Source organism: Schistocerca cancellata, chromosome 8 (assembly GCF_023864275.1).
Source record: "Schistocerca cancellata isolate TAMUIC-IGC-003103 chromosome 8, iqSchCanc2.1, whole genome shotgun sequence".
Lineage (NCBI taxonomy): Eukaryota > Metazoa > Arthropoda > Insecta > Orthoptera > Acrididae > Schistocerca > Schistocerca cancellata.
Window position 1 is genome coordinate 573,167,408 of NC_064633.1, and position 17,331 is coordinate 573,184,738.

Here is a 17,331-nt window from a genome sequence, read left to right on the forward strand (position 1 = left end):
GAAGTCACCCGAGCAATTAATTCTACGGACAATTTGAAAGCCCCTGGAAAAGATAAAATAGCAAATTTCTGGCTAAAGAAGTTCACCTCAACACATTCACATCTAACTAAATTATTTAACATATCTAAAAAGAAAGATGATGAGACTTACCAAACAAAAGCGCTGGCAGGTCGATAGACACACAAACAAACACAAACATACACACAAAATTCAAGCTTTCACAACAAACGGTTGCTTCGTCAGGAAAGAGGGAAGGAGAGGGAAAGACGAAAGGATGTGGGTTTTAAGGAAGAGGGTAAGGAGTCATTCCAATCCCGGGAGCGGAAAGACTTACCTTAGGGGGAAAAAAGGACAGGTATACACTAGTGCACACACACACACACACACACACACATATCCATCCGCATATACACAGACACAAGCAGACATTTGTAAAGGCCCTCATAAATTATTTAACAGTTACATTGCAGACCCATACACATTCCCTGATACACTTACACATGGAGTAACCTATCTGAAACCTAAAGATCAAGCAGACACAGCAAACCCAGCTAAATATCGCCCCATAACATGCCTACCAACAATCTACAAAATATTAACTTCAGTCATTACACAGAAATTGATGACACATACAACACAGAACAAAATTATAAATGAAGAACAAAAAGGCTGCTGCAAAGGAGCACAAGGATGTAAAGAGCAACTGATAATAGATACAGAGGTGACATATCAAGCTAAAACTAAACAAAGGTCACTACACTACGCATACATTGATTACCAAAAAGCTTTTGATAGTGTACCCCACTCATAGTTACTACAGATATTGGAAATATACAAAGTAGATCCTAAATTGATACAGTTCCTAAACATAGTTATGAAAAACTGGAAAACCACACTTAAAATGGAATATACCAAGGAGACTCATTACGTCCTTTCTGGTTCTGTCTTGCTCTGAACCCACTATCCAACATGCTAAATAATACAAATTACGGATATAATATTACTGGAACATACCCACACAAAATCACACATTTGCTATACATGGATGATCTAAAACTACTGACAGCAACCAATCAACAACTCAACCAGTTACTAAAGATAACAGAAGTATTCCGCAATGATATAAATATGGCTTTTGGAACAGACAAATGTAAGAAAAATAGCATAGTCAAGGGAAAACACACTAAACAAGAAGATTACATATTGAATAACCACAGTGACTCCATAGAAGCGATGGAAAAAATAGATGCCTATAAATATCTAGGATACAGACAAAAAATAGGAATAGATAATACAAATATTAAAGAAGAACTAAAAGAAAAATATAGACAAAGACTAACAAAAATACTGAAAACAGAATTGACAGCAAGAAACAAGACAAAAGCTATAAATACTTATGCTATACCAATATTGACCTACTCATTTGGAGTAGTGAAATGGAGTAACACAGACCTAGAAGCACTCAATACACTTACACATTCACAATGCCACAAATATAGAATACATCACATACATTCAGCAACAGAAAGATTCACATTAAGCAGAAAGGAAGGAGGAAGGGGATTCATTGACATAAAAAACCTACATTATGGACGGGTAGACAATTTAAGAAAATTCTTTCTAGAACGAGCAGAAACTAGCAAAATACACAAAGCAATCACTCATATAAATACATCGGCTACACCACTGCAATTTCATAACCACTTCTACAACCCTCTAGATCACATAACATCAACAGATACGAAGAAAGTAAATTGGAAAAAGAAAACACTACATGGCAAGCACCCGTATCATCTAACACAGCCACACATCGATCAAGACGCATCCAACACATGGCTAAGAAAAGGCAATATATACAGTGAGACGGAAGGATTCATGATTGCAATACAGGATCAAACAATAAACACCAGATATTACAGCAAGCATATTATTAAAGATCCCAATACCACAACAGATAAATGCAGACTTTGCAAACAACAAATAGAAACAGTAGATCACATCACAAGCGGATGTACAATACTAGCAAATACAGAATACCCCAGAAGACATGACATTGTAGCAAAAATAATACATCGACAGTTTGCCTTACAACATAAACTTATAAAACAACACGTTCCCACATACAAGTATACACCACAAAATGTACTGGAGAATGATGAATACAAATTATACTGGAACAGAATCATTATAACAGATAAAACAACACCACATAACAAACCTGACATCATACTCACCAATAAAAAGAAGAAATTAACACAACTAATCGAAATATCCGTACCCAATACAACAAATATACAAAAGGCAACAGGAGAAAAAATTGAAAAATACATCCAACTGGCTGAGGAAGTCAAGGATATGTGGCATCAGGATAAAGTTGACATTATACCAATTATACTATCAACTACAGGAGTCATACCACACAATATCCACCAGTACATCAATGCAATACAGCTACATCCAAACTTATATATACAGTTACAGAAATCCGTAATTATTGATACATGTTCAATTACCCGAAAGTTCCTAAATGCAATATAACATATACGTAGGGTTGAAAGGAAGTGACACTTGATCAAGGTCCGCGTCACTTTCCATTTTTAACCAGACTTAACGTCTGAGAAATTAAAGAAATAATAATAATAATAATAATAATAGTAACAAATAAAAAAATCGCAAACAAAAGTCACATTGTGTTCCACCAGACAGACATATTCAGTATGAGTTTGAAGAAAGCCAGAAAAATTGTTATTGACTAGTAGCAATGTACTAAGTCCATCTGTCATGAAAGTTATAAACTGTTCCCGATTCACCACAAAACAAACATGAGTTTCCACGCCATTGCTCAGGCGTAGGTACACATTTGCTTTGAACCTGTTTTACGAGGTGCATTCAAGTTCTAAGGCCTCCGATTTTTTTTCTAATTAACTACTCACCCGAAATCGATGAAACTGGCGTTACTTCTCGACGTAATCGCCCTGCAGACGTACACATTTTTCACAACGCTGACGCCATAATTCCATGGCAGCGGCGAAGGCTTCTTTAGGAGTCCGTTTTGACCACTGGAAAATCGCTGAGGCAATAGCAGCACGGCTGGTGACTGTGCGGCCACGGAGAGTGTCTTTCATTGTTGGAAAAAGCCAAAAGTCACTAGGAGCCAGGTCAGGTGAGTAGGGAGCATGAGGAATCACTTCAAAGTTGTTATTACGAAGAAACTGTTGCGTAACGTTAGCTCGATGTGCGGGTGCGTTGTCATGGTGAAACAGCACACGCGCAGCCCTTCCCGGACGTTTTTGTTGCAGTGCAAAAAGGAATTAGTTCTTCAAAACATTTTCATAGGATGCACCTGTTACCGTAGTGCCCTTTGGAACGCAATGGGTAAGGATTACGCCCTCGCTGTCCCAGAGCATGGACACCATTTTTTCAGCACTGGCGGTTACCCGAAATTTTTTTGGTGGCGGTGAATCTGTGTGCTTCCGTTGAGCTGACTGGTGCTTTGTTTGTGGATTGAAAAATGGCATCCACGTCTCATCCATTGTCACAACCGAAGAAAAGAAAGTCCCATTCATGCTGTCGTTGCGCGTCAACATTGCTTGGCAACATGCCACACGGGCAGCCATATGGTCGTCCGTCAGCATTCGTGGCACCCACCTGGATGACACTTTTTGAATTTTTAGGTCGTCATGCAGGACTGTGTGCACAGAACCCACACCATTTGGCGATCCCCCAAAACAATTCTCTCCACTTTCTCGATCATGTCGTCAGACCGGCTTGTGCGAGCCCGAGGTTGTTTCGGTTTGTTGTCACACGATGTTCTGCCTTCATTAAACTGTCGCACCCACGAACGCACTTTCGACACATCCATAACTCCATCACCACATGTCTCTTTCAACTGTCGATGAATTTCAATTGGTTTCACACCACGCAAATTCAGAAAACGAATGATTGCACGCTGTTCAAGTAAGGAAAACGTCGCCATTTTAAGTATTTAAAACAGTTTCATTCTTGCCGCTGGCGGTAAAATTCCATCTGCCATACGGTGCTGCCATCTCTGGGACGTATTGATAATCAACGCGGCCTCATTTTAAAACAATGCGCATGTTTCTATCTCTTTCCAGTCCGGAGAAAAAAAATCGGAGGCCTTAGAACTTGAATGCACCTCGTAATAGGTATATTTTGTAGAGCATAGCATGAAAGTATAATTTCTAGTGACATAATGAGTTGTGAGTTACTATATCTGTTGACTCTTTCTGAAAAATACTAAATTTATGTTTGGAATCCATGTTTGTTATCCTGAAAAATAAGGGAGAATTGTCTCTCATGCTGATACACTATGTGAAGACTGACGAGGTGAAATTATGAAAACCTTCAATTTTTACTCGTTTATCAGTAAAAAGATTAGCACTTTGTAATTATATTTTTAATAATGCATTTAATTTGTTATTGAATTTTTCTGTTTGTGTAATTTTACTTTAATTGAAAACACTCTTTTCTCATAGATTGCCTCTTGCATAATTATGTGTATTTCCTTTATCTGCTTTTATCCAAACTGCATTTGGCATTTTGTACTTTGTATTAATGTCTCTTATTATTTTATTGACTGTTATTTGACCTATATATATTATAATTCCATTGCATTTCATGTGTTTTTGTATAATTCCAACAATTTTACGTGACAGTCAGCAAATCAGTGCACAGATTCTGATGGACATGGTTTCATTCTAGTGTGCGTGGAAATACACTGATAGTTTCCCTGTAGTTGTTTGTTTAGGCTATCACATCCTTGCCGGGTGAGGCTTCCGTCCTGCGACCGCTTGCGGCCTGTTGGACTGGAATAGTTGGCAGCCAGGATGCCAGAAGTTTGCAGCCATCCTCTGTTGATGCCGTCAGGCTACTTAATGATTTCAGTTTGCCTCTTGAATTTTTCGTTACCGTGTCCATGAATATCTCGACAGTATACAAACTTCCTGAAGCAAGGTAGTGTGTCCACAGTCCTGGTGGAGCTCTGTAAATCACACATGTTGGCTGCATCCCTGGTGGAAACTATCACATTGTGGAGCCTGTAGCTGCTGCGGAAAATCAGTTTGAAACCTCGTTGGCAGAGGACTCGCTTTGCTGTTCATTAATGCACTTTACGCATGGTAAGTGCACTTGCAGAAGCTTCTCTTCCTTGCCCTCTTCTTTTATTTTATTTTGGTTGGCCTTGGTCGTCTTTCTTATAATACTTTTTCATAACCGTTTGTGCAGAACATGTAGTGTAGCTCCCTCAATTCTTGCTTGATGTTGTTTGTGTCACTTACCTGGTAGGCATGGGCAGTCAGCGTGTGCAGAATTGAATACAGCTCTCTGCTACAGGTACTGATTTGTGGTGGTTGGCTTCCTGTACACTTTGTGTCCCAGTGTACCATCCACAGTTCTGTATATTTCCATGTCCAAAAATTATAATATGCCATTGTTTTCGGTTTCTTGGGTGAACTTTATAACCTTATACAGCCTATTTAAATGCTGAGGGGAGCTTCCCAACTCCTCCTTTCCATTTGGCCATAAAATAAATGTGATGTCTGCATACCCTAGCCAGCAATGGGGGCATAACAGTGCAGAAGCTATGGTGGTTTACTCAAAACCTTCCATGAAGATGTCTGCATTGACTGAGGAGAGCAGGGGAGCCCATTGGCACTGCATCTAATTTCTCATACTTTGCTTGCTGTGGACACCTTCATGGAAGCTTTTGAGCAAACACCCCTAGCTTTTGCACCGTTAAGCCCTTGTTGCTGGCTAGGGTATGTATCTGGCCACACAGGGAGGCAGAGATAGGAAGCTTACTTCAGCCTTTAAAGAGCCTGCATAAGAATACAGCGTTCATCAGTGAAATCAAACACAACAGTTGCTTCTGGACTTGGAAGTATATAGAACTGTGGATGGTCACTGAGACACACAGTGTACAGGAAGTCAGCCAACACAAATCAGTACCTGCAAGCGGAGAGCAACCATCACCCAGCTGATAAGTATTTAGTTCTGCACACGCCTACCAGATAAATGACCCTAACAATATCAAGGAAGAATTGAGGGAGCTGCACCACATGTTCAGCGCCAATAATTATGACAACAACATTATAAGAATGGCGACCACAGCCATCTGAAATGAAACAAGGTAAGAGGACAAGGAATAGAAGCTTCTGCTAGTGCACTTACCATCAGTGAAAGGCTAGGCAACATCCGCCACTGTCGAGGTTTCAGACCGATTTTCCACAGCAGCTACAGGATCCACAGCATCATAGGTTCCACCAAGGATGCAGTCAACAAACTAAATACTACAGGAGTATATGAACTATGTTTTGAGTGCAGAGTTATCTGCATAAGGGAGACCAGTTAGGTCACAAGTAACAGAACATGGATGCTATGTGCAATTAATACAGCATAATAAATCAGTGATAGTGGAACACCACCATGACAGTGGGCAGCCTATCTTGTTCCAGGAAGCCCGTGTGCTGGTGAAAGTCATGGACGCAGCAAATAAAAATTGAGAAGTAATTGAAATTATTAAGCAATCTGACAACATCAATAGAGTTGATGGCTACAAACTTTCGGCATCCTGGCTGCCAGCTATCCAAGTCTAGAGGGCCACAAGTGTTCGCGGGGCAGAAGCCTCATTGGGCAAGGACAAGACAGTCTAAGCAAACAGCTACAGGGAAACTATAAATGTATTTCTGCACACACCAGAAAGAAAACGTGCCCGCCAAAAGCCATGTGCTTATTTGCAGACTGCCGTCAATCACTGAGAATCCAGTTAGCTTACCAATAGCTTCTTTCCTACCCTTCCCCCTTCTGTCATGACTAGCCTATTATATTCTGGGGCCAATAAAGTTTCAAAAATAAGAGGTTGTTGAGAAAGGCCACTGTAATACGGTTGAAATGTTGGTGTAAGTTTATAATTAAAGCATTTTATACATTGATGTGTTACAATACCCAGAAGAAATTTAATCATCATGACACCAGCTGTGGAATCCTGTGTTGTTAGATCTATTGTAATGTGTAACGTGATTTTGTTATTTGCGATTAGTTTTTTTTCCTAGTTTTGGTGTTACATTTAATTTTAATCCTTGGTTCAGTATATTTAACTTTTTCATTAAAATTGATTCCTGACAGATTTTACACACTATTGAGAAAAACAAAGCTGCTAGGCATAACTTGTTTTTTTCCTATAACTGTACAATAGTACTCTGTTACAATTACAACTGCCAGTCTTTAGTCTGTTCACTTTCGTAAGCTGTTTAATCACTTACTCCTAGCATAATTGGGTCAAATTGCAATGGCAAGGCCGCTGTTATTTATTGAAGGTTTGCTAAACACAAATTCACATATAGTTACCATTTTTGTTTAAAGCAATTACAAAGTTCTCAAGCCATATGAGCATGTTCACAAATTGTCTAAGCTCGTAGCTCATTTATCTTATTATTCCTTCCTTTAGTCAAGTCGTGCCATAATTTTTCTCCCATATATGATTCAGTACCTCTTCATTATTTATGTGATACCCTCGTCTCAACTTCAGCATTCTTCAGTAGCATCACATTTCAAAATCTTCTATCCTATTCTTGTCCGAACTGTTATATAATTGTCTATATTTGATGTTAGAGGTTTTTTTAGACACTTTTCTTGCTGTTTTTGTTGTGCATTTTATAACATTTTTACTTCAGTTATGTTAGTTACTTTTTTGTCTAAAAACAGTACCTGACAAAAAAAAGGGAAGCAGCCAGATGACATGATCTGTTGTCAACGTATCTTCGTACATACACACACCATTGACAGGCATGTAAATAATTAGGAGTCAAAATACTTTATTGTTGTTTGTGTTTAGTGTTGTTATGGTCTCATGGGATACACAGGTTGGAGAAAAATTGTGTCATGAAATTTTAACCCTGGATAGCTAGGAACTAAACTTACTAATGTTGTGTAGGTCAACAATGCACAATTTTTGAACTATGGAAACTTGGCGCCACGCTTTGTGATTGGCAATGCATGACCATGAATGCTTTGCCTGCTGGAGATTGTGATGTGTCCAAGGTGGCCCACACTCTCGGTGGTAGTGTGCCAGCCTTCCACTCTGCGGACCTGGGGGCGAATCCGCTGGGGTCCCGACACATCCGTTGAAGTTTCATGATAAGACATACTGGTAACAAACCCGTTGCATACAGAAAGTCTTTTACAAATTGTGTTTTTACAAATTGTGTTGGCCCTGAAAAGGGCCTTATTTGTAGCTAGGACATTGTTTACATAAAGCAGGTGCTCGAACTAGCGACCCTCTAACACAACACAAGCTTGGTAATGTCGAACAATGTTTTGCCAAACTCTATCTAAGATTTCTGCCATTGCCCTGATGTGATTGGCGGCATGTTGAATGCGATCCATTAATTCATCTTTACTTCTAGGTGGTTCGCGCCTGGGTGGGTGAACTAGAACCTTGAAGAATTCCCGTAGGTAAAAGTTCGGTGGCGAGAGGTCTAGTGATTGAGAGGGCCAGGTCTTGTGAGCACCTCTGCCAATTACATGGCTGTTGAAGTGTTCATTAAAATATTGGTGTTATGTGCGGTCACCCCATCATGCTGCAACCACATGCATAGCCCTATGTCAAGGGCAACATTTTCCAGCAGGCTAGGTAGAGTTTTTGCAAAAAGTGAAGGTAATTTACTCTGGTAAGTCGAGGAGGTAGACGGACCGGCCCAATTGGCTGGTCACCCACAATACATGCGCAAATGTTTAGCGAAAATCGTTCCTGGTTTCTGTGGATGCAAGTGACGTGAGGATTTCCCCTTGCCCAGTAATGAATGTTTAGTGTTGCAAAGGCCATCCCAATGGAAGGTGCAATCATTGGCAAACAACAGAATGGCGGGGAAGTCGGGATCTCGTGCATCTCATCGCAGAAATCACCGGCAAAACCCTAGCCTGTGTTTGTAGTCCACCACAGGATTTAGTTCTTTGACAGATTGGAAACTAAATGGATGCTAGCTGTCATCCCTCAAAACCTCCCAGTGTAACTGATGAGTGTCCCCCATGTTGTGTCCAGCCACTTGAGTACTTGTCATAGGTGTTTCTTCGAAGTGTTCAAGAACACTCTCTTCAAATGCAACATCCCATTGTTAAAGGTCTTACAGCATCACCATGATACCCCACTAATGAGCCTGTTTCGCCAAGTTGCCAGTGGATTACTGTAAACGTTTGCGGTTCGTGGTTGGTGTCTTGCTGGATACCATTCCCCATACAACTGTCGATCCTCGTGCGTATTACTGTCGGCTAGTCCAGAAACAAAAACCGTACCTCATTGCTCTTCAAGACAATACTGTGCCACCATGCTTACTGTATGACTAAATCACAGGTGACGTGTGTGCGCTCCGAAGAGTAGCGTATGTGTGAATGCCTTTGATGTGAGGTGGAGACAAACAGCATGACCTATTCAACACGTGCATATCACATTAGGGCAGTGACGGGGCAAGGGACATTTTTATGTGTGAACCAATGACCATAGTGCTGCCAGTCAACCGACAAATGGGAACAGGGCAATCCTATGGCTGATCGGAGCGCGTGGTATCAAGTTTCTGTAGTTTAGAAATGCTGTGTTGTCAACCTACACAACACTAGTAATTTGGATCCCACTGGCATCAGCTACCCAGGGTTAAAATTTTGTGACACAGTTTTTCTCCATCTTGTATAAGTGGCATGAAAAGCATCAGATGTTGATTACTGTTAAGCCCACAGAGATGCTGCATACTCGTGGGAGACAGCGTCATCAACAAATGACTAAGCATGAAAGGGATCTCATTGTGGATCTCCGTGTGGCTGGCTGGTCAAATCGTCCAATTTCCACATTTGTTGGCATTTAGATGTGCCAGTGAGCCAATATTGGACTGCACAGGAATGTGAGTGCAGGCACATACATTATTGGGGTTGAGGTCGACCAAATCTGAGCACCACAAGTGAGGATTATTAGGGTTGAGGTCGACCAAATCTGAGCACCACAAGGGAGGATCAGTGTATTGTGCACCAAGCACTTTGTAAACCCTCCATATTTGTGATGCCTCTCCTCTGACAATGAGCAGTGGATTCTCTGCAGTACTTTATCATTCTGTATCGTTGCTCTGACTCTAGCAACAGCCAGGCAAGGGAATTACCTTCCACACGTAGGCCTCCATTAACATAAACGACTGCGTTTATAGTGGTGCCATGACTGGGAAGTGTGGACTGCTGATGAATTGCATTGAATTGTGCTCAGTGATGAATTGCAGTTCTGCACTACCTGGCAATCATTATGAGTGAGTTTGGTGTCAATTTAGGGGGAGGGGGAGGGTCCTTTTCTTCCATTGTTTTGGAGAGGCACAGCAGTATTACTCCTGGTGTCATGGTAAGGGAAGCCATTGGGGATGACTTCAGGTCACAGCTGGTATTGATCAAGGGAACTCTGTTGACGCAATGGTATGTCATGGACATTCTGCATCCTTATGAGTATCCTGTCTTGTGAAAATACTGTAGCGCCATTTTTCAACTGGACGTTGCTCATCCACACATGGTGTATGTCTCAGTGGACTGTCTGTGTATTGTTGTGGTACTGCTTTGGTCAGCAAGATCCACAGATCTATCCCTGGTAGAATGTGTGTGGGACCTGCTCAGTTTTCAACTCCATCCCAGCACAAGTATCCAGGATACCAACAACCAGTTACAACAGTTGTCGGTCAGCTTGCCACGGGAGAGGATACAACAGCTTTGTGGCGCCATTCTTATATGAATCAGTGCACGCGTCCAGGCCAGAGGGGTTGCAACATCATACTAATAAGTGAGATTATACTGCCATAACCTTTGTCAATTTGAATTGATTTTGTGATAATTGGAATAACATCACATACATTCTCAAACCCTTGAAGTTTTATTTTGTTTCCTCCCCTTTCTGAGTGCTTCACTTTTTTTTCACTCACCTGGTGCTTTTAGTGTCTCATGCCCTAATCAAATCCTTTCAACATATTCTGATGCGGTGCAACCACATTCTATTACCTTTGTTCTACTTTTGTTGGTATTCATCTCATAACCTCCTTTGAAGACACTATCCATTCTGTTCAAATCTCTTGCCAACTACTACTTCTCTTTCATATCCTTTGACTCTTATAACTGCTGTAAACATAGGTCTGCCTTCTACGTATTCAGTATTGCCTCCTGTTTTTCCTACACTTATCTGTGATGCAAACTGATCTTCAGAGGGGTTGGCTTCTACGTCTTTCCACTCTTCAACTAATTCATCTCCATATTTTGCAACTGTGACTTGTTGAACTGTTCAGTGAATACTTAAACCTGTCAGCTTGTCTTCGATGGAATTGGAATTATTAAATTCTTCTTGAAATATTAGGAAATTTTGCCTGTCTCATGTAATTATGAAATGGATGAATTTTGTTATGTTATATTCTCCCAAGGATTTCAATTTTTTCTGCATTGTGTGCTTTGTTTCAATGTTGGAGATATGATACTGTGAGAAGAATTTGACAGAACACTGAAAGACTCATATACAAGGTTATTACAAATGATTGAAGCGATTTCACAGCTCTACAATAACTTTATTATTTGAGATATTTTCAAAATGCTTTGCACACACATACAAAAACTCAAAGAGTTTTTTTAGGCATTCACAAACGTCCGATATGTGCTCCTTTAGTGATTCGGCAGACATCAAGCCGATAATCAAGTTCCTCCTACACTCGGTGCAGCATGTCCCCATCAATGAGTTCGAAAGCATCGTTGATGCGAGCTCGCAGTTCTGGCATGTTTCTTGGTAGAGGAGGTTTAAACACTGAATCTTTCACATAGCCCCACAGAAAGAAATCGCATGGGGTTAAGTCGGGAGAGTGTGGAGGCCATGACATGAACTGCTAATCATGATCTCCACCACGACCAATCCATCGGTTTTCCAATCTCCTGTTTAAGAAATGCCGAACATCATGATGGAAGTGCGGTGTAGCACTATCCTGTTGAAAGATGAAGTCGGCGCTGTCGGTCTCCAGTTGTGGCATGAGCGAATTTTCCGCGGGCTACGCGTGAAACTTGCCCGCACGCGTTCAACCGTTTCTTCGCTCACTGCAGGCCGACCCGTTGATTTCCCCTTACAGAAGCATCCAGAAGCTTTAAACTGCGCATGCCATCGCCGAATGGAGTAAGCAGTTGGTGGATCTTTGTTGAACTGCGTCATGAAGTGTCGTTGCACTGTTATGACTGACTGATGTGAGTGCATTTCAAGCATGACATACGCTTTCTCAGCTCCTGTCGCCATTTTGTCTCACTGCGCTCTCGAGCGCTCTGACGGCAGAAACCTGAAGTGCGGCTTCAGCCGAACAAAACTTTGAGTTTTTCTACGTATCTGTAGTGTGTCGTGACCATATGTCAATGAATGGAGATACAGTGAATTTATGAAATCGGTTCAATCATTTGTAATAGCCCTGTACTTTTCATGTGCTTCATCTCCTTTGTGTAGCCCTGCTATACCTTCCTTCTATGTTTGGCATCCCTTCTTTGCTAAATACTGGCATGCCGTCTGAGCTCTGATATTCATGCAGCCACTTCTCTTTTGTCCAAAGACTTTTTTTTTGCTTTTCCTATAGGCAGCACCTGTTTTTGCCTTTAGTCATGGATAACTCTATAGATTTGCATTTCTTCTCTAGCCATTTATGCTTCTCTGTGTTCCGTTTTCTATCAGTCTCATCTTTTATCATTTACATATTTAGGAATTAATTATTATACAGACTTTATTTACTAAATATAATACTCTTGGTTGTCTTAAGAGACAAGGAATCCTATCATTGTATGCATAAGATGGGAATGTACAAATATATTGTTGGCAACAAGTGCTATGTCAACAATAATGAATATGATTTTACACACTTCATGGTGTTGCAGAAAGTTGTTATTCTTTTTAAAAACTGATTTATCCCTTACAAAAATTTTGAGAATAGATTGTATACATAAAACAGGACTGATTTTTCATTTATTTTGTTTATTTATTAAACTCTTATGTTGTTACTTCAGAGTGGCAACATAACCAAAATCACAATCATAAATAAATAACTTTAATAACAGCTCAGGTGGTACATGTCGTTTCTCTGATAAGTTTAAAATCTTGATTTGATTTATTCCACCTGGGTAAAAGAACAACTTATTCTATATTATTTTTGGAGCCTTATCGTGTATTTATGTTCTTTTGGCATGTTTCACAACCTTGGCTTCTGAGTAAAGGTCTAGGGAACAAATATTGTATATAACGTAACAAAAAATTTTCAAACTGTGAAACATATTGTGATTTTTTTTGTGCTGTTGAAACTGTGTCCATATGTTACAGGTGTGTGATACCTATCCACGGTCTCTGTATGTGCCAGCATCAGCGTCTACTTCAATGCTAATTGGCAGCTCGAAGTTCAGGAGCAAAGGTCGGCTCCCAGTACTCACATATCTTCACCATAACAAGGTAATAACATAGTACTCCTTAAGATGAACATTTAAAATGATGATAAATATTTATTTTTGTGTGTGTGAGTTGTTAGCTTTTTGGTAAGGTGAACATGGTTTTCAGAATTTTTTAACACTGAGAATGTAATTAGAAAATTACAAGGAGACATTATGGTTTGCCAGTATTTCCATTGGGAAGTGAAATAGTAAATACTACTGTTAGACAAGTGAGAAAGTACAATAAAAACTATCCCAGCTTTAGAAACTGGTAGTTCCTTGTTCAGGAAAGAAAGAAGGTGTGAAAGGAAGGGCAGATAATGCAGACCCCTGGATCTGAGAGGAAGGGAGGCCTCAGAGAGCACATATGATGATGATGATGATGATGATTCTAGCAAATTACCTCTTTCATGGTGGTTGGTAAGAACATTTAGGAGAGGACGAATTACTCAGAACCCATCAGATATGATAAAGAAGAGAGACAAAGGTGGAAGAAAATGTCGGTAAGAAATTGGGGCCGGAAGAGGATAGAATGAAGGGATAGAGTAAGAAGCAAACATAGTTATGAAAGTAGAAAAGATGATTTTGTTTGGGGGGGGGGGGGGGGGGTGAGTAATAAAATAGGATCTCAAATAATTAGTATTTGGTGGGGTATAAATAGATGAGGAGGACGAGGAGCGGGGGGAGGGGAGGGGGATAATATATGTAAAATGCAACACAGTGAATGAATGTATCAACTAGTAAAACATATAGTGCTCTCACATGTTGCTATTTCTTTAATTATGTAGCTTTTTGCCAGTGGGGGACAGGAGTTGTAAATGGACATACAAGTTGTAAATGGACATACACGTCTTTGTGTATGACATAGGAAAAGAGGAAAATAAGTATCTGAGTTTAAAAACAACATTTCAAGTGTTCCCGTTGATGTCTCGGTAAACTCAGTAAGCCAAAAACCGGAAGATAAATATAAATGGTAGGTGGTGACATACAGCAAAAGGAAAAACGAGGCGACAGATACGCAACGAAAGGAAAATGACTTTTTAATAATTGGCGATTCGCTGCTGAAGAATGTCGCTGTCCCCAATTGCAAGATCGACGTACGACCTGGTATTAGAACGCATCAACTTGGTAAACATTTTAAAAATATGGTAAATGCAAAACAAGATACTACAGAACCAGATTCTGAAACCAGACATAACTATAATGGGGTGTTTATACATGTTGGAACGAATTCGTTAAGGAGCAGCAGTGAGGAAGAAATGGCAAGCGAAACAAGAAACATGATTCGTTCTGCAAGAAATGTGTATGCAGGATCTCGTCTGATACTTAGCGGAATCATAAACAGAAGGTCGGTGAGTGAAAAATATATCGCCAAAATAAACTGTGCTCTTAAAGAACAATGTGATCGTCTTGGGGCAATTTTTATAGACCCAAACAAATTCCTATGTGAAAACTCACTAACGAACGATGGCTTGCATTTAAATAGACTGGGGCCTGTAATGTTCAGCAGAATGTTTGCAGTTGTCTGCAAAATCATTAGATGCAAGGGAAACTGATATGGCCTGAAGGGGGTGAAAAATCATACACTCCAGCTGGAAAGAAAAATATAACCACCATACAAAAAAAGACGATACTAAAGAATTTGCCCCAGAGTACAGCTCACATGTAAACCAACAAAAGAAAAATTACATAAAAGTACTTCATCAAAATATTCAATACTTTGGTAACAAAAAATTAGAAGCAGAAGTACTCCTGAGTGAAGTAAGAGCAGACATATTATGCATAAGTGAACATGGACTAACTGAAAGTAAAATACATAATGTGGCAATAAAGGACTACAAACTAGCTAGTTACTTCTGCAAATCTAAATATAAGGGTGGTGGCGTTTGTATATATATTAAAACAGGTACTCTATCAAAGAATGTAAACAGTGAAGCTGCTACATTTCCCATAGCTAGAGAAAGACTTTGAAGTTACTGGTATAGTGACAGAGGATTTTAGATTGTTTTGTGTGTACAGGTCACCATGTGGCAATATTAGCATCTTTCTAAAAAAAGTTGCTAGCTTATTGAGAATGAATATGAAGAGAAATCTTATTATATGTGGAGACTTCAACATTGACATGGGAAAAGACACAAAAATAAGACAGAATTTTGAAGAATTGTTAATACAGCATAACATGAAAGTGACAATAACTGCACCAACAAGAGTGACTTCACAAAGTGAGACAATTATTGACAACATAATTACTAATATGTGTAACAATGAGTCACATTTAGTTCAGACAGAAATATCTGATCATCATGGACAACTAATCAGCTTTTGCAGAAGTAATGACACAGTATCAGAACCAAAACAAACAACCAAAGAAATTAGGATCATCAGTGAACAAAATATCAACATCTTTAGAACACTGTTAAGTAAGGAAACCTGGAATGAAACCCTACAGACCCAGAGTGTAAATGAAAAATATGATGCATTTATTTCAACAATTAAGTACCATTTTAATGTAGCATTTCCCAAAGTAAAGAGACAAGAAAGGCAGCAAGATCAAACACAGTGGATTACCAGTGAAATACTAGAACAGTGCAGGAAGCTTCAGGACGTGAGACGGATGGGCGAAGCTGAAAAATATAAAATGTTAAAAAAGAAAGATAGAAAAACAATAAGGGAAGCGAAAGCAAGAGCAATTGACACCGCTATAGCGAACTCAAAAAACAAGGCAAAGGCAACTTGGAATGCAATCAATGCTGAAAGAAAGGAAAAAGATGGGTCAAACAAAGAAGAAGGTATTAGGTCAATTAAAGTAGACAACACAGTGGTCACAGATGGTATGGAAATAGCAAACATACTGAATAATAACTATATCGGTGTAGTAGAAAACCTAAAATTGGAAAGAAATAGTCAAAAACAGAAGGGTATTAAGGTACCAAAAAGATCATGCAGTACTATGTTCTTAAGACCAGTCACGGAAGATGAATTGTGGAAAACTATACAGAAACTGAAGTCCAAGAAATCAGCTGGTGATGATGAAATATCAAATCATGTAATAAAGCTGGTATGTGAGGAGATAATAACACCACTGCTGAACATAGCAAACTGTTCTTTCAGAGATGGAATTTTTCCAGAAAAACTGAAGATAACGAAGGTAGTGCCAGTGTACAAGAAAGGGTGTAAGAATGATCCCAACAACTACAGACCAGTTTCACTACAGACCAGTTTCACTGATATTAGGTTTCTCAAAAATCCTAGAAATGCTTATGTATACCAGATTAGTTAACTATTTGGGCAAACATAACATTCTCATGACCTCACAACATGGTTTCAGAAAGGGTAAATCTACAGAATCAGCAATTGTCAGTCTAACAGAATACATTTTACAGTCCTTAGATGAGAAAAAGGTTGTCTCTGCAATGTTTCTGGATCTTTCAAAGGCATTTGACACCATTGACCATGAAATGCTGATACAAAAATTAAGCAACTATGGCATTCGGGGGCAACCAGGTGAATGGATAAAATCATATTTGTGCAACCGCAAGCAGTATGTATCATTAGGAAACTCGTACCAATCAGAAACCAAATCCATCAAATATGGAGTGCCGCAGGGTTCGGTAATGGGGCCATTGTTATTTAATGTATTTGTTAATGATATAGGTGTTGAGGAGGAAGAAAAGAAAATATTGTATGCTGATGACATGACAATACTAAATAGTGACCAAAATATGGAACAGCTTGAGAGAAGAGCATACATATCTGCAAATGTCACAGCTCAATGGCTTTTGGAAAATGAACTGGTTATAAATCTAAAAAAGACTATGTATGCAGTGTTTAAAAACAAGGAAAAGGCTGTAGACATGGATTTAGAGG

At 39.5% G+C, this 17,331-nt stretch overlaps 1 protein-coding gene across 1 annotated transcript in view; it reads left to right on the top strand.

Annotated features, from left to right (window-relative positions):
• Positions 1 to 17,331, top strand: part of LOC126095017 (myotubularin-related protein 6) — a 411,731-nt gene that overhangs the window by 298,844 nt on the left and 95,556 nt on the right. Inside the window, exon 5 of the mRNA XM_049909676.1 lies at positions 13,361 to 13,486. Within this exon, the coding sequence (XP_049765633.1) occupies positions 13,361 to 13,486 (126 nt within the window). The remainder of the gene's footprint in view (positions 1 to 13,360; positions 13,487 to 17,331) is intronic.